Raw genomic sequence first — 19690 nt, 5'->3', positions numbered from 1 at the left:
ACATCATTTGGATATTTATTTTTAAAAACTTCGTCTCGATTATAAAACTTTGATACCAGATTACAGCCATTGAAGAATATTCTGTTATGTGAAGATTTTATTACTGTTAGATTTTTTTTTTTGCTAAATTAAAAACTTGAATTGGTAATAATTTTTCATCATTATAAACCAGCTTTATACATGAAAATTAACAAAAGCGAAAAATAGCCATTTGGTTTAAACTCATAAATTTCTCAGAATAATTATTTAAAGAATTTGAAATCATTCGACGGATTAAAAACTACTTCACGCGCATAGAATTATATACAGAAGAAATGTAACTTTGTTACATCTGCCACGTTATCGTCACGAAATGTACACTTGCATTTAAAAAAAATAAGAGTTTCCGACAGCATATCTTTTTAAATGATGATTCAGTGAAATCTATATGAATGATTGTGAACCCTTCAGAATATGTCATGAATTTTAATGACTGACCGAGGAGTCTTTTTAGATTTATACTCTTTTATTTTATATCTGTTTCAGGTTTGTGTAGCTGAAATTTAGTGAGCTATTTTTTTCAATTCCTAGTCCTCTAGAAGTTCCAAATCTCTATACACATGAGCTTTTGACAAACAATACGCTATTTTAATATTTTAGCACATAGTTATCAACTAATCGATTAATTTAGTTAATTAGATTAATTTTAGTTTTAGTAAAATTAGATTTTGCTAGTGGCACAAGTTCATAGCGAATTTGATAAAAGAATTTCATAATGCATATTTTAATAAATTATAATTTGAGATTATATGGTAAAAAATAGTTAAAATGAAAAAAAAATCAACTTTTTAAAGTTCCAATTATACTGTTTTGTCATCTATGTTTTATTAGTCCAATAAATTAGTATATATGATAGAAATATCAATGAAAATTCAAGTAATCAATTTTTTTTTACAGAAAGTTCAGTAATTCCCCAATAAATTAAAATATCACATACAGAAAAAATATTTGACTATAATGTATGACAGTTAAATATATTACATCATTGAATGTAAAGTGTAATGAAATGTTTTTAAGAATTTCATGAAGCAGAACAATGGATAAGATATCTCAGCAGCAGAACCGAATTGCAAAATAGGAAAAATCAATTGCCATGGAACCCAACATCCTTAGAGAATTTTCATGATATTTTACGATTGATTTCATTTTGCATTTTCGTTTGATTCTGTAGATATGCATACTCACTTTCGGTCGAATTAAAATCAAATGCATTTCAAATTTGCGAGCATTGTGCAAAGGATTTTAGCAGTTGGCTGATTAATTAATAATTTAATAGTTGTTACAAGTTTATTATTAACTAATTTAAATTACGTTTAATAATTATTTATTTATTTCTCCTCATTATGCATAAAATTATTTTCAAATGTTATTTTTTTTTTACTCGCGTGATAGCGAAATCAACACTTTTCAAAGTGACCATCATGAATTATTTTAATTTTGCAATTTGTCTTAACTATTTGGCACTGAAAAAACTGCTTAAAAAGAGATTTTTGTAAAATGAATATAATTGATCTTATTTCAGATGTTGGGGAAAGAGAGAACAATTAGAGAACCTTGCATTTTTTAATTTATCTCTACAGAGCGGATTCTTGTCTTGATGAAATGTGTTTTAGCTTAAAGACGATTAGGAAAATGAAACATGTGCCAATTTTACATCTTTGTTATGGAAGGTCATAAAATTTATCTTGCTGTTTTCTTTGAATCCATAGAATTGTGATATTGTAATCAAAGCTTTATATCTAACTTGGTTATCACTCTATACCACATCAACGGAGTCGTCAAATTCCATGTCATTTCATTTTTAGTCATTCAGAATAGGCCACCATTTCCCGAGCATTCTACATAGGTCAATTGTAAAAACCTTTCGGCTTCTGACGTGCTAGGATGACTTACGAAATTCGCTCCTAAAAACCACCCAAAGATTCATCCTCCTTGTCTCATTATATAATATTCCTAAAAGAGTGCCATCACTCCAAGATTCGAGAAAGAACACTGTACTCACAGGTATATGCTTAGCAATTAAAACAATGAAATTAAATCCCACCTGATAACTGAACTTTCAATTCTTCAATTATCTATAATGCCTTACTTATTTTAATTAATGTCTTAATGATAATAATAATGCATGATAATAAATGAACGATTAATTTCTTTGTATTCACAACTTCTCTATGTAAAACAACGGTCTGTGTCAAGTAATCGCAAAATTGCTAGTACATATTTTTAAGTTAAATAAATTCTCTAAATCCAGAAAATAATCCAGATATAATTTAGCCGGGACAACAGTCCAAAGCCATAACGGAGAGTTCTGAGCTATTAAGTAAATTTAAGCATTACCTCATACCATCGGGATTCTTAATTAGCAAATAGTTTTTTTTTCTCCCCTCCTTTATTATTATTATTTACTTCCTCGTGTACAAAAATATGCTATCGGGAACATGAATGCCTTATGCCCTAATTCATGAATGAAATTAAGCTTACTCTGCTTCTTTTGGAAAAAAAAGCCGCCAAAGCAGGCTCGTAAATTTATTAGTGTAACACCAATTTTATACTTCTGCCGGCGGAAATCTCCTGATTCTATGCGATACGACACAATAGAGGAAGGATTTTATGGGGTAATTAGATACTGCTGGAAAATTTATTCGGAGAAGGAAATCCTAATTCGTCATCGGTACAACAGTTGTACCGGCCCGGAAACAAAAACAAAATAATGTACCGCAGATACCGTCCGAAAGCCCTAATCTACCCATGCAGATGCATGTAACAATTGCAGATTATGACGACGCAAGACAAAAAAATCTTAAGGGAAACATCTCAAGCAGGGTATGGGAGTTAAATAATTTCTTGAGAATACCTTGTGCGGTTCGTTAAGTATCTTTTGTAAATAACGACTCGGATGATATAATGATGTAGTTGACTACTTATATGAGTTTGAGAGTCGATTCTATGTCAAAATCGAGGAATTCTTTATTTTTAAAACCTATCTCTAAAATCGATATCATTTTTCATTTTTTTTTAAATTTTGTGCTGCGCTGTAAGAAGAGTGAGCATTTTGCTTATGTTTTATAGCGTTTTGAAGTAGTTCGTGGCGCCATCTAATTTTTATCACGAGAATATATTGCAAAATTGAAATATTTGGATCAAAAATAATTTCTTTCCTTTTTTCACCCAAGAATTTGTTCCAATATTAAATACATTTTTTTAAAGAGGGAAAAAATGCTTAATTAATTTTGTTTAATTTTCAATAACAAAAACGGAAACAAATCTTCTTGTCTTTAAAAATCTCATTTAACTTTTAATGTAAAAATTGTCAGATTTTTTGTCTGGAATTTTTATTTTTATTTACTGAAGTTTCTTTCAAAATATAAACAGATTGGAGAGACAATTGGATTTTATGTTATCGATTCATGTCGTTATCTATTCTTTTCAAAATAGAAATGGTTCCTTCTTTTTTTGTTTTTTTTGTTTTTAATGTTGAAAGTGAATGACTCAAACTTTTTTTTTTTCTCATTTGGATAAATTTTCAAAATTGACCCATAATTATTTTCATATTGACAGATATTTAATTAATTAAATCGTTTCATTCATAAAAATTTGGGCACAAAGTTAGCACTTTGGCCTCAACACGTGCAATGTCGTGCAGCGCTGAATAAAAACAAAGTACCAAGTTTAAAGCTTTTAAAAAAAACTCCAAACGGAAAAAAAACCTTCAAAAAAACCAAATTTAATTTCTCATTATATCTATGGTAATAGTGAAATTCTAATGCTCATTAAAAAAAAGCCAACTGCCTCGGTGCCTGTCTATACCGAAAAAATTCTCGTCTTATTGGAGTGTTTTTAAACATTAAAATACATGATGCCAATTGTGTATATGAGAGCAAAGGTCATCGACACATTTCTTATTCATTATCTTATTGAGTTTTTCAATCGTACTAATTTATGCAATACGTGTCCTTTTTGATTTTTTTGTTTTGATGATTGATTTTTATTGTTATTTTACATATAAAGATGAATGCAAGAGCCTTTACAAATCTTGCAACGATTTTAATGATGTAAAATTGTATATTTCTTGATTTATTAAATGTAAAAACTTAAGAGGGCACTTAAAATTTCAAGAAAAAATAAAATGCATTTCGGGAATTTCTTTTTCGGTACAATTTTTTACATCTTACATTTCTTTTTATCTACATATTTTCAAATGCTTAGATGAATTTGTTTCTAACTGTGGGATGATAGTGAGGTTTATTTTCCTATGTATTTAGTATATTATTTCACTTTACTTACAATGATTTTTTTAATAATTTAAATGTATACATAATTCTTTAATAAAGGTGCTTGAGAGGCCGTTTTATCAAAGCGCATATTAAAAAAAAATTAGGTAACACATTTTTTTTAATATTATTTTTATACCAATAAAACTTCAAGTGTTAACTATAACCAATTTTCCTTTAAAATCATCATTAGATAAAGGCCCTCATTGGGCATTTATATGATGGCACCAGTTACGTTTGGCAAAGGTTTGTCTTTACTTAAACAACTGGATAAAAAGAATAGCTTTCTCAATAAATTTTATTTTATTACTTGGGTGGACTTGAGATGGAGGTGACAAGTAAAAACGCCGCACCTGATGTCCCCGTACCTTGCTACGCCAATGTGCCTATGGCTTATGTTTGTCTATTTTGACTTCACATGTTTTAGTTTGGTGACTTTTTACATGCCACGTCTCAGTTGAAAAATTTTTCTCTTGTTTTTTTCTTCCTGTCTTTATATTTTTAAAGAGCTTTGCATTTAAGGAAATGTATTTTTTGATAGAAAAAAATCAGACAATAGGCGGAACAGAAACAAAATATTTATTAAAGCTATCTCAAAAGTATTTCTATTCGATACAATTGATATTTTCATCAATATCCTTACTAAAATAGAAAACTTCGACATTGATTGCTAAAAATAAATTGCTAATAATATCACTTGATTTCACCATCTTTGGAATATTGAGTCCCAATCATAATCTAATATATTCTTCTACAAAATAAATTCTATCAAATAGATTTTAAAATATTACGTACTTGGTTTTCGAAACGAGTTCTTTGTAACTATTTATGCAGTTAATTAAACAACAACTGTGCAGGATAAATCAATCCTCTAATATTTTAGTAATATGTAGCCAATAGCTAGTAAATTTTGTAGTTGCTTTTTTTAGAATAATTAATGAGGATTATTTCCATTATTTTTATACAAATAATTGGAAATCGTATTTCTTAAATATAATTGTATTAAATTTCCATTTTTTTGTTTTTTATAAAATGATATATATTAACATTATCTTTTACCATGTAACATAAATCAGTAAATTTTTAATATTTTAAGTAATCTGCAAATCAATAAATTTTTAATATTTTAAGAAATAAAAAGCACTTTTTGGCTAACTTTGAAATTAAATACGAATTTGAAGGGCTGTACGTTTATTATAGAAAATCTCCAAATGTTTATAGATCGGTTCTGTTTTTACTGATTTTTAGTTTATCATTCACATTTTGTAAAAAGTTTTCATAAATGATAAAGTATTATAAAAGTTGACCCATTAAATAGTAATTACAAAATGTATAAATGATTACATTATAGATAATGAATACAAATCGAGATTTTTTACAACGTTGATATCGGTATAATTCAGTAAAGATTATAATTCGAAAATTTCCATCCTAATTCTTCCAAATTTAGAACGTTTTTCATTTTTATAAATAATATAAAAGTTAGCTGCACAGCAGCTAAAAGACATCCTATATGCTCAACACATACTAAAATACAGCACATTAATACTTCAATGCACATACTGAATAAATAACATTGGAAATGTTACTGCTTTTAAAAATCGGGTAATAATTTCGATTTAAAATAAATTTTCTTAAACTTTAATTACAGAATTAATCATAAATTGTTACTATTTTCATTAAAATAAATGTTTTGATTTTAAATCCATTTACAAGTAAAATATATACATTTTTAGTTAGACTTAAGATTAAGTACGGTTTCCAAAGGTGATTTATTTCAGGGTGATTTCCCGCCAAATGTGATACTGACAATTATTTGTTGCAACTCTAAAAGCTATCACCACTCTTGGTAGCCATTCAATATGGCGGAGTTTTGAGCAATTAGCAAGATTTTGACATACTTGGAGAGACACAACTTAATCTTAAATGTTTCCAATTTTTTTCTCATATCACATACTTGTCATTTTGATTATTAAAATTTTTAAATATTCTGTTTTTCTTTACTCGTTTTTAAGATTGAAGAAAACGTGGACTGCTATATCATTCAAAACGCTTTCTCGTTTCAATAAAAAATCTGTTTGAAAGTCAGATAAAAATAATTATTGTAGATGTAAATTTTTATTGCATGAAAGTAAAGTCTTTTGTCATCTGCGGATATATTTGAAGTAAGCGCTTCTTTCTTCGTGTATTGAGAGAATTCTTTTATATAAATATTTAATTTTAAAAATATATATAAATTAAAAAAAGCAATGTACATTTCCAATGTTATAAATGAATAACACACATTATGAAACTAAAATGCTCTTTATGAAAATAATACTTTCACCTAGCATTAAGAAATACAAACAGAAGTTTTATATACATCGACTAATACTCTCCATCATTCATTAATACAAATCACAGCAGAAGACTCATTTAGTGTATCCATAGATATTATCAATGAAAATTTTTATTCATCACATTTTATTTATTATTAATATTATTATCTAGATAATATTATTTCGCAAAAAAATAACGGCTCGACATAAAAATAGGGTGTGATCGTCAAATTTGAAAATGTTTGAGCATTTCTCGCAAATGTAGTAACCGTGATATTTATTAGTGCAAATCTTATAGCATTTGCTTCCATTTCTTGTGGCCATCAAAATAGTAAGTTTTGGCTTAAATTTGAATGTTTGGCACGGTTTTGCCATCTTGGTGAGAACACACACCCTGTTTTTATGTCTTACTAAAATCCCTTATGATTTTATATCGAAAAATACAAAAAAAATCCAGCATCACTGATAAATATCAGTGCTTCTCAAGTTTCTCAATTTCATGCACTTCACAGAATTGCTAAGTATAAACAGTGGTCCATCTATTCATAAAATCGTAAGGAAACAATGAATACATAACTTAATCGTTAACAGAAAACAAAAATAAATTTCAGGTTGATCAGTCATCCTTAATAAATAAATTAGCAAACAACTTAATTAAAAGAATACTATTATGACATTTCTAAATGAAACTTTTAAAAATTGAGAGTACACTTCTAAAATTGTAACGCTTAGATGAAACTGAAAAAAACTGATGCAAATATTTTTTCCAATGCAAAGGATAAATAAAAGCATAAATATCATGCGAATGTCATTTTTTATAATATAAATGACATAAAAACATTTTAAGCATTATGAACCTAAAACATAATGACATTAAATGTAATGAATGTTTTTAATCCTACCAAAGAAATATTATAAAAGCTATCACAGATTTATCTTGAGACACTCACAAATGCATAATACAATTTCAACTAAAAATAACACAGTAAGACAAATATTGCTTACATATTTAGTAATAATTTATGATCTTAAAAGATCAGAAATTCTTTGATCTGTATACAATATCAAATATACAATAAAAATTATGATCTACACTCGATTGTAATTTATTTTCACAATTTTTTCAGCTTCAAAATAATTTTAAAATATAAAATTTTTGTAATGATTTTAAAAGACTGTGTTCTGAAAAGAATCTGAATAAATAATAATACTATAAACAGATTATTTTATGCTAAAAAGTATGTTGAAAACTGTATAATTTATGCACACATAGAAGAGATTTTATCATACACAAATCATCCAAAATTTCTTCACTGTATTTTAACTTACATCTAGACTTCAAAACTTTTAATCATTTGAAATATAAGATACACAATATTTTATTCTTCCTTATAAATCTGGGATATCACATTTTTTTTTTTTACTTAAAGCGGATGACTCTCTCAAAATTGTTTTGTCAATATTATGTTCAATTTTAAATCGAAAACATTCAGTCTAGAATGTACAGGTAATAAAAGTTTTGAAATTATTAAAAGCATTCAAAATCCGATTAAATTTATTTACAAATTCCATAAAAAATAATTCACATTTAATAAAAATTAAGAGTGTGAATTATTCTTTTTTTATGTTTGAAAAAATTTGAAAGCTATAAAAACATATTATGAAAACTAAAGTAACGTTCTAGTAGAAACCCATATCTAGTATAAGTTTTTTTCACCAGATTTTTTGTTAAAATGCTTAAATCTCCGAGAAGAAAATTATTAAATATTTTAATTCAACTTTTGTACAAATATCTCTCTTTTTAGCAGAAACTCAGTAATTAATTACAGAGCAAACATCTTTGAAGAGATCAATTTTTAAATCAAAAGAAGCATTACTTTCACATTTTACATGAAAAAAATATGTAACTGTTAACACCTTAAGCGATCAAAATGTAAAGGAACGGTCCAGAACACTTTGTTTCCTTTTGCTGCAACATTTTGTTTCAAAATCCTACTGCTCGGAATGAAATTACAGCGAGCTGATGGTCATAATTCAGAAGCATAAATAATCATTTCTACTCTTCAAACTGCAACCGGCTCAGACTTGTTTTGAAACTTTTGTTGGAAATATGGTTCAAGGGCCCATAGAAGTCCAACGAAAATCCCAATGGCACCATTTATGTACATTATGTAATCGTAGCTTCCAATAGTATCCCTAAAATATCCTGAAAAAAAAATACATAATTATTTTAAATTTTTGAAGATATGAAGTTGGAATTACTCTTTCAATCTAAATATTTAAATATCAAGTTTAGGGAATTTTCTTTGTAGTCTAGCCCATAATTTTCACCACGAGAATCGGACAAACACGTAGTTATTAATTTAGTTTTCCTCCAATAATAATCCATGATTTTTTGAATTAGCAAATATTTCTGTCATTGCTATTTTTAGATATATGTTCCAAATAACTATTATCTCAATCACACATTAAATCTTAAGTAAATATTTATCTTAATCTTAATCTTAAGTAAAGATTAATCTTTGTAAAGTTCTTGAAATAATTTTAAAAAAAATTATCATCGTTTTTTCTTCAATATTTTATATTCAGTGTGTTATATATGATAACTGTTCTGCAGTACACTTTACCATAAATATATGCTATAAATATAGAAATAGAATCATCATTACTAAACCGCAATTGCGATTTTCACAATTTCGAACTATTTCCACTGAATAAGCCCAATTACAGTGATATGCGGCTTACAATAATTACAGCGATTCTATAATTCAAGCGAAAAATTAATAAAATAAAATAAAAAAAAACTGCTCTCTAACTTTTCATCTCATTTACGCAATTCATCATGCACTTAATGCAAGCTCATTCCTAATGCAACCTCATTCTTAGTGCAAGCTAATTCTAAATGCACTGAGCGCATTTGCTTTTCCCCTGTGGTTAAAGGTTTATTGCCTTAAAGCATGGTTCTTTTCTTTTTCTTTGTCGGCTCATATATTACCATTTTAAGGATTTGGGGAAAGGAAAGCTTTATCTATAAAGTGGTTGGGTGATGTAGGGATTCCTTGGGAGTTCTTTCCTTCGGAAATGCATTCACAAGAGTTCTGTATAGAAAGCTACGTTTGTCTCATTATCATCTTGTTCTCCAAGTTAACCGGATTGGGGTATATCGAATCCGGTATTTTATCGATTGAATTCTCAGGTTGAAAGTTATAATCAAAACCTGAAAAAATGTTGAGTTCACATCGATGGTTGAAGTAGATTTTTATATCAATAAATAGTATTATCATATTCATCACTGGCAATTCGGATATTTTAACCCTTTAAAGGGCCATTTTTTTCTAGTCATATTATGTTGAAATATTTTTAGGCTTGATATTAGAATAAGAAAAGGATTCATTTAGCTTATTAGATAAATTTAATTTGATTAATTAATTAATTTGGTTAATTAATAATTAAGTGACAAACCATTTGTGTGAGTGTAACATTTTGTGTGAGATAAAGAACTGAAGCATCAAAGTTTCTGTCTTTCTAAAAATATTCGTCAGAACATATGCCAACCTACATAATTTCATACAAAAATTGATAAATTTGGTGGGAAACATACTTCCCATGGTCTTAGAAAGGGTTAATATTGTGTACAACTAACAGTTTGCCAAATATTCGTCATTCTTACTAATAAATATTAATACATCTTACATAAGAATAAAAAAAAATCAAAATATAATTTGCTTTAACAAGTATACTTCAAATAATATAAACTAAAAGGGAATATAAAATACTGAAGATTCATATACTAAAAAGAAAAAAAAATAGTTAAACTGCATGACTGTCCAACATACTGAAATGAATCATGCTATTCAATATGATTAAATAAGTACGTGATGAAATATCCACCAACTTTAATTTAGGATAGAAATCTAAAATTGCATGAACATCTAAATTAATATCAGATATCACCAAACTTACCTATATATGCTGGTAGTGCAAATCCCAGAAGACCTGAGAAGAAATTCATGCAGCCCATTGCAATAGATTGTTCATGTCGCTCAAAATATTTTGATACTAACACATTGTGGCGGACAAAGAGGGAACCTTGAAACATACCAAATACAGCCAGCATGATAAACAACGTGGCTTTCGAATTCATCCAAGCCAAGGAAGCAGTGCAGATGCCCTGGAGAATCATGATGACCAGCATGTACCTCGGCAAAGACAGGTAGCCACGATCAGTAATCCATCCAAGACACAGTCGCCCGAGCAAGTCACCCAAAGAAAGGGCAGCAATGGCATATTTGCCATCTGCTTCAACAAGGCCTTTATCCATTATGAAGTCGACAACAGCGGTTATAACGGGAACGAAGGTTATGAAGTGGACGGCACGGCAAAGGCATATAAGGAGGAACAAGGGTTTCTTGTAAATTTTCATTGCAGTAATAATGTGTGTTAGAAAGGAGTTAGAACGTAAATCTTCTTCTTTGACAGCAATGGTTTCCAAAGAAGATACTGCTTCTCTCAAGACACTGACTTGTTTCTTTTCGGATCTTTTCTTTTCGTAGCTACTCAAAATTGTATAAGCATTGTAAAGCTTTTGAAGCTCTTGTATGACTTTCGTTGCATCGGTTTTCTTTTCTTGGGATAAAGTAGATAAAATATCTGATTGTGCATCCTTAATATATTTCAGCTTCATTAGAAGGGAATTTTGATCGAATTCTTTTATTTTTTTGTCTGTAATGTCAGGTACAGAGCTCGTTTTCATTAAGTCACTTGTGTCAAAATCCAAACATTTCCCCAGCTGGAAACTTTGGCTTTTATGATTGTAAGTTGAATTGCCATCATCCTTTACATCAAGCATATCACAGTAAAGTCTGATTTTAGAAAGTTTTAAATTTTGATAAAACTGCCATTTTTCTCTAGAATTCTGAAGGCAATTATAAATATCTTCCAAATGATTTAAATAAATATCAGATGAAGGTACAGGCTCATTCCGGTTAATTTCTAAATAAAAATTATCTCCAGCAACCTGTGTTGTAAGTATTTCCAACACCAGTTCTTTATTTTGTTTTAGGAACTGAATATCTGGAAAACTCTCAGAGCATTTCTTAACAATATCCTTTTTCGGTAAGTCACCATTTTGCAAAAATAATTTTTCATTTTCACCATTCATATTTGATGATTTTTCGTTTACAGATTTTCTCTTTAATGATTTTTTGAATTCTGTTTCCTTACTATTTTGGGGCTTTTTCAGCCATGGGGGTTTTCTTAGTATCATGGCTGCCGGTATAGTGTGCATAATAATTGCACCTATAATCAGGAAGGTGCCTTGCATCCCATAGATCCAGAGCAGCTGTTCCAAAAGCACTGGAAACAAAAATGATCCAACGCATCCTCCAGAAAACGCCAATCCAGAAGCGGTGGTGGCATGTTTAACAAAATACTGTCCAATCACTACTTGTGGTAACGTGACCGTTAGAGCGGTTCCTATGCCTATAAAAAAGAAAAAAATAATAATAATTAAGACTTTTAATGTTTATCGCACTAAAGGTTCATTGATTTAGAAAATAATTGTCGTTGAATTTCTGTTATTCTTAGGAGCATCGGAGTTGTGCGACCTCAGAATATTGAAAAATTGTTTTCCTCTTTCAAAGATAAAAGAAATTTCTCACCTCCATTAAAAAACTACATTGAGTTTTTAAGTTTTTTTAGTAGCTGTTATCCAAAATATAACTCTGCTATATGAGCCTGAGGAAATGATTTTAGCTAATATATTAAAGCAAGACTCTCAGGTATTCACTTAATCACACTTAAAAAAAGGGGGTGAAAATTTCACCCAGATATTTGAGTTATTTACTGTGAATGGCATTTCGGGGGTTTCATTATTGACAGAATTAAATGATTTCGATTTTTATGAAACCGGACAATATTTTAAAATATATTATTTATAGCATTTACATCAGGCATTCAAATTATACCACAAACATATTACATGCAAAATATAAACATTTAGATTATTAGTTAGTCGGTAACAAAGTTTTAGCTTTGGAAGTTTACTATATACTTTGTTCAATACTTTGTTTCTTATCTCTGATTGATTCATCGCTATATGTCCCACATAAAGCTTTGTTCTATTTACTAGTGCGCATGATCTTTTCATTGGTATGTTGCGCGCATATTTCTTGTGGTTTCTATTTCTTCACAAGTGCAATAGAAAGGTTTGGCATTTAAACACTTTGCTTTTAAATATTTGTATAAAAGAGTATATTAAATATTGTTTAAATGCAACATGCCGTCGATAGATATTCACTAATTAAATAATAAAGTTGTTTTAAATGTGTACTTGTATAAATATTTCTACAACGATTCTATATATGCAAATATATATATTCTATATATATTATATATACAACGAGAATTTATCCAATAAAATCTATGTGAATTTTTGTTAGTGCATTTTTTATCATATATCAAGTTTACAGAAATTCACTGAAATTCAATAAATCAAAGTTTATTTTTCTCTCACCATTCAGCACGCCCCAAAGGATGGTGATCCAGATGATATCCGGTGCAAAGAAACAGATGGCGGCGCTTACAGTTGAAAGGACTCCACCTGTTATGGTGACTGCCCTAACGCCATATTTCTGGCCCAAAATACCAACAATTGGACCTATATCAAGAAATTCACACTTTACAAAATAGCATTTTGAAAAATGCCATATTAACACAGAATGAATTATGTTGCTCTCACATTGAGGATATTGCCGATTTTATCCACATTGGTCCTACATGAAGACATTAACATTTTACAAAATCGCATTTATGAAAAATGCAATAAAAACACAAAATGAATTATGTTGCAATCACATTGGGATATTGCAGATTTCATTCACATTGGTCCTACATGAAGACATTAACATTTTACAAAATCGCATTTATGAAAAATGCTGTACTACCACAGAATGAAGTATGTTGCAACCACATTGGGATATTGCAGATTTCATCCACATTGGACCTACATGAAAAAATGCACATTTTACAAAATGGAATTTATGAAAAATGCTGTACTACCACAGAATGAAGTATGTTTCTATCACATTGAGTGTATTGTAGATTTCATCTGCAAAATTTGAAAAGCGGTAATCTCTAAAATAAAATTTTCGTATATCGAGTTCTAATTTTGTATATGAATGCAGAATTATCAGCTTTTTCAAAATTTACTCTTCCCAACTATTTTAATTCAGCATAAAATAAAGAAGAAAAAAACTTTAAAATTTCAGTAGCGTTGTTTTCTTACATCTCTCAGATCCTAATAGATGTGATTTTAATCGTTTTAAACTGCTGATGAAGTAATTCTTTAATTTCAGTTTTAATTTCACATCTGAAACGCAGAATCGTCTTTCAGATTAGTACAAATGTGTCAGTCTCCTCTTCCGCCTTCAAATGCTTTCAAATTTTCACAGATAGAATTTTGTCATGCCTTTCTCCAGTGGTCATGATTTGGAATCACTAATAATATTTTTGAACAGTAAACTCATCGTTAATCCTATAAGCCTCAAGTTCAAAATAAATTGATTTATGGCTTTACATCACGACTACATTTTCTTTCATCATCCGGAAAGCTGTAACTCTGAGTATGGCTTCTCTAAAATTTATCTCTATTTCACAAACGCTTATTTCAAAAAGTATCAGCTTCATATGATAGAGTTTGAAAAAAGAAACGAGCATTTTTCACCCCCACCCCCTCCTTCCCAGCTGTTGTAGGCCAGTTACCACAATCGGGAGATCGAGTTTCTTATCAATACGGTTATATTTCTTATTGGCTGACCACTTCACCTGCCCCCTTTTAATTCCCCAGCTTTTTTCTCGAATAAGCAATATATAGTTCCAAACTAAACTCTAATCCGAATGAATTTTTTTGGAAAAATTACCACATCTTGGAAAGGGTGAAAATATTTTCTATTAGAGTTTTAATTTTTCGAACTAAAACTTACCAAGATTTTTCTATAATTACATTGATTATTATATATATATATATATATATATATATATATATATATATATATATATATATATATATATATATATATATATATATATATATATATATATATTATATAGATATATTTCGGCATTTTTATAAAATGCACCCTATGTTACATGTTGTCTTTTCATTAATAATATTATATAAAAACGAAAAAAAACAACATTTAGACATATTTATGCATTTTTTCTGGAAAATTTATGTAATATTTAATGCAAATAAATAACGCATTTTCGAATGTATTATTAATTTTTAAAATCTGTGTCTCCTATACTTTATTTTTTTTCTAGAGACTTCATTTAAGATATCTTTTGCATTGAAAGGTGAAAATTTTGCATCTTAATGATGCAACTTCATCATTTATGCCATTTTATAGAGGAGGATATACCGCTATCATTTTTTGACAAACTTTTCAAAAAAGCATGTTCAAGCTTTTGGAATAAAGACATTTATATAAAAGCTTGAAAATATCATTTAAAGGCATTCCTATATTTAATAACAGTGGGATCTTTCAATTTTGAGCTCAAAATTCAGGAATTTTTCACTAATTTTTGGTAAATTTCAAATTGATAGAATCGATGTTTAATGAGATGTGAAGGGATATTAACTTTATTTCGGCTATAGCAGTTTTATTTATTTTATATTTAAGCGCGTGTTATCTAAATTTTGCCATGAAATAAAGCAAAAACCTTTTGTAAAGCTAATGTATTGTTCGCTTGTTGATTTTTTTTTTATATACATAGTTTTGTTTCTTTAAATATTTTCCCTTAATATCTTTATATCTGTTTTGAATCATTTTTGGCAAGCAAACGCTTTTCAATGTTTCAACATAATCTATGGTTAATCATTAGTTAGAATCATTTTGATAGAATTATAAATATCAGAACTAACAGATTGGTGTATCTTTTTTAAATTATGAATACCAAAAAGTGTATGTATATGAATCGAATGTTCCAAATAAAATGGTTTCATATTTGTCACATTTCTCAATAAAACCAAGTTGAAACAGGATATAAACCGAAATTAATGTTGTTGAAATAATATGTTTGTATCAACCAAGTAATATTCAAATTTGATATTACTAATTTTTCTTTTAAAACTTTCGCGCTGATTCTTGATGCATATTTTTTTCTTTTCCTACTGATAAAAAAGTATTTATAGCTATTTTTGATAGCTTTAGTTTTTATTCCCAAAAGAGTTGAATTTTCAAAAAATAATGCGAATATCTATCTTAAACTTTTACTAGTTATTCCCTTCTATAAAACACGCACTTAAATAGAATTTTAAAAAATTATCTCATGAAAAAAATGCCTTTTCCAAATTTTTATTTATTTCAAGTTTGCTCATGATTTAATTAATTTATCATTACATTTTATAGTTCAGTTTTTAGGACTTTATAATATAGATTAATTTTTAAAAGACTCTTATATACTTTTCCTCTAAGTTTAATAGCGTTTTATTTAAACTCGAACACGTAAATAAACTTTATCTTGTAACGCTTCAGTTAAAACTCAGAGGTCAATTTTGTACATATTGCTCAACAACTTAAATGAATAAAATAGCTGTTACATATTTTTTCCTTGGCAAAAGTAGAATTTGAATAAACTATTTAAACTGCAAAAGTTAAAAAAAAAATTATTTTCTATTTAAAAAAACTTTTTTTAATATTGTTAAACATGATTAACGCTATAAATAATTTTTATAATGCTTCAATTTAAAAAACTTCTAATTTTGTATTTATATATTTTAAATTGTCATCGAGAAAAGAATATCTTTTTACAAGCAATTTTTATGAATATGTTTGTGTTTAATATCTTATCCCAATTTCCACACGGTTCCTTTTTTAAAATCTAAAAAATCCATAAAATGCTAAATCCTTAATCCATAAAATGCTAAAATTAAATCACGTTTTATTCAAATTACTTCAAATTTACTTTGAATGAATATTTAGTTTAAATAGCAGATGTTCACTCCGCTTTTACCATAATTCCCCGGATTTCTCGAAATTAAATGCAATTTTAGGAAGAAAGATTATAAATTTAAAGATTTAAACTTTAGATTTTAAAGATTTGAACTTTAGGATCAGGCTTTTCATTTCATTTGAATGAATCACATATATCGCCCGCTTATCTGAGGTTTTCTCTTAAAATAACCTTGAACGTGATACTGGAAAGTTTGCTTTCACCAGCTGCGAGTAATAAAATCGTTATTTTTCTCTGTAAAGAAAATATTGAATTTGGAGTATTCTGCGAAAGGAATTTTTTTTAAAGCAAAAGAATGGATATTCGTTTTTATTTGATGACTTCCGTGATAACTATCATTAAAAGCGAACTGCTGAATTTCAATATTTGAGTATTTAAACGTGTATGCATAAAATTTTAAGTGGTTGATAAATTCTCATAATGGCATGCATTTTTCAGAAAAAATCGTGATGTTTCTTCAGGGAATTTTTTTAATCTATATTTTATTTAAATGCAACATTTATAAAGGTTCAGTGTTTTAGATCAGACTAAAAACTAAAGCTGTGTTCACTTGCTTGAAAATACTGAAAAAGAATCTAAAGATTAGCCTCCCCTTTTTGCTTGCAATAAGGAAAAATAATTACATCTGCTCAATTTTGTGAATGCATTTGAAGAAGCAATTTCTGTCAAACTAGTACTATTGAAATCTGATACTAGCACCATCTATTTTCAAATTATTATACTAAGAAGAAACATGATTTTTCGTTGCTAAGAAAGAAACGTTAAATATCCATTAATTTTCTTTTTCGACTATTCGGTTAGAAAAATGTTGTTTAAAAGTTGCATTTATTGAAAATTTGCATTTAAAATGAAGAATGAGAAAAATGTTCTTCAAGTTTTTTCGATTCTGTTCAATTAATTTAAGTATAATACTTTTAACGATAATTTACAATATAAAACAAGTCAGTGGTGATTTTAAGCATTTATTAAATTTATTTAATCTACCTGCCTCCGGAAGTCCTCTGCCCCTCCACCATAAGCAGCTGCTTATTCTGCCAATGAAGGAAGTCCATTAAGTTATGTAATATCTTAATAAATTTTCTTGCTTATTATCGTCAACTAATTTGTACAAGTAACTTTATAAAATACAAGCAAATATTACTTACTGGCTCTTTAATTTAAAAGTTATGAATCTATACATTAAATGCGTTTATTCACAACTGCAATTTTATAAATTTTCCAGACTTTGATTGTGCTAACTGTTCTAGATAATGATATTTTAATGCTTTCGGACTGTTATTCGACCTTTACTTCTTTTAGAAATAATACTTTTTATCCGCCTAAAAGCATTCAGCTACTCTGTTTAAAATTAATAATTTCTGAGAAAAACTGAACTAAAAAATTTCTTTTTTCCCCAAGTTCCTGGTCATTTAAAAATCTAGCAGAACGAAAAAGCAGATGTTCTCGCAAAGACAGAATTTTCTCTATTTATAGACTATCTCTACTGATTCGATTGCAATTTTCCCAGATATTACTATAACCACTAAATAGAATACAGCAGATTTATTAAACTAACAGATTATACTTAGGCACCGGCGTCCTGGCCTGGAGGTAACTTGTCTTCCCCCTGATCTGGGCATCTCAGGTTCGAGTCTTGGTTCGGGCATTAATGTTCTTTACTTTGTGTTCTACTTGTGAGATGTGCCCATCTGTAAAAAGGGATTATGCAAGCGAGTGTGTGAGTGTTATCATCATATGATCTGGAAGTTAGACTTCTGTTTTCGGGTGTTCAAGGGTCTTTTCCCTCCGAAGCTACTGCACCCCTCTTTCCTTTGTAGTTCGGACACGAATCATTATATTTTGGCTAAAATAATGTGAAATTTTGAGTGAATCAGAACCTTATAATTGTCCGAAAGGATTAAAATGTCCTTAACCGAAACTGTTGGCATGATCTAAGAAGAAACATAATTACACATGTAATAATTTTCTAATAGTATATTGGTACAATTATAAGTAAATGGTGAAATTACCAAAGTACTAGACGCACTGCATTGATTCTATTTTTCTACCAACTCTTTGTGCATAAATTGCAATTAAATCGATGAAATAAACCACATACTGTTAAAATGCACAAAATACTGTGTGCTCTGGAAAATTGTGTATTCTTTCAATTGTTCAATCCAATATTTCATTGAACTCAAGCTTTTGTCAAGGAAAATAATCGAACTACCTTCATTCTAGCCCTCAAATTATTTGATATCTACTTACTGGAAACTTTTGGCATTTAGTAGGTAACAGCCCTTTTCTCTTTCTAGTATATGTAGTATAGAGAAAGTATTCTAATTGACAAAAAATTCGAACTCGAGTTTTTGAAGTATCTCCACGTTGTAGACAACCCTAAGTTCAAAAAACACATTTTTGAAAAATGTCTGTCTGTCTAACTATCTATTATGAATATAACTCAAAACCTCTTTGCTCTAGAGGGATGAAATTTTGAATACGGTCTTTATACCAAATTTATAGATTTCTATCAAATTTGGACCAAAATCCGTTCAGGAAGTCTGCCTGTCCGCCTGTTCGAAAATAAGTTAGCTGCAAAACGAAAAGAGCTTGATAAATAAAATTCGGTACACAGATTTAACGTCTATAGTGTAGACACGTATTAAAGCTTGAGCTAAATCCGAGATGGTTTGACCGTCTCTCGGTCTCTATTTTCAGAAAAACGGTAACTCGAAAGCGTTATGACTTATATCGAATTTGGTATGGCATTTTATTATTACAAGAGTACTTTTGTGCGGAATTTTTGTTTTAATCGGTGCGTTTAAAGCAAAAATTCGATTTCCTGATACTATAACCGCATGCCAGGGAATGAAGGCTAAACTCTCTCCAAGAATGGCACTATAGATTCCGTAAAAATGCTGAATTCAAGCCAAAGGTTAATATTTCGTGACTATTATACGCCAATGCCATGAAATGCACTTTGCGATAACACTTTCATTAGAAAGTATTCAAGAAAGTTTGGTGAGATCACTGCCCCTTATATTCAAATTCAATTATGAGTAAATACGA

The 19690-nt window shown here is 28.8% G+C and overlaps 1 protein-coding gene across 1 annotated transcript in view; it reads right to left on the bottom strand.

Annotated features, from left to right (window-relative positions):
* Window positions 1-4872: 4872 nt before the first annotated feature.
* LOC129965862 (monocarboxylate transporter 9-like) overlaps window positions 4873-19690 on the bottom strand; it is a 41112-nt gene continuing 26294 nt past the window's right edge. The window contains exons 3-5 of the mRNA XM_056080101.1: window positions 13143-13286; window positions 10592-12109; window positions 4873-8834 (exon numbers count right to left, since the gene is read on the bottom strand). Of these exons, the coding sequence (XP_055936076.1) occupies window positions 8692-8834; window positions 10592-12109; window positions 13143-13286 (1805 nt within the window). The 3' untranslated portion in view covers window positions 4873-8691. The remainder of the gene's footprint in view (window positions 8835-10591; window positions 12110-13142; window positions 13287-19690) is intronic.

The sequence above is a fragment of the Argiope bruennichi genome, chromosome 4, assembly GCF_947563725.1.
Source record: "Argiope bruennichi chromosome 4, qqArgBrue1.1, whole genome shotgun sequence".
NCBI classification, from domain to species: Eukaryota; Metazoa; Arthropoda; class Arachnida; order Araneae; family Araneidae; genus Argiope; species Argiope bruennichi.
The sequence above is the reverse complement of the archived record's forward strand: the minus strand, read 5'-3'. Positions and strand labels throughout refer to the sequence as shown.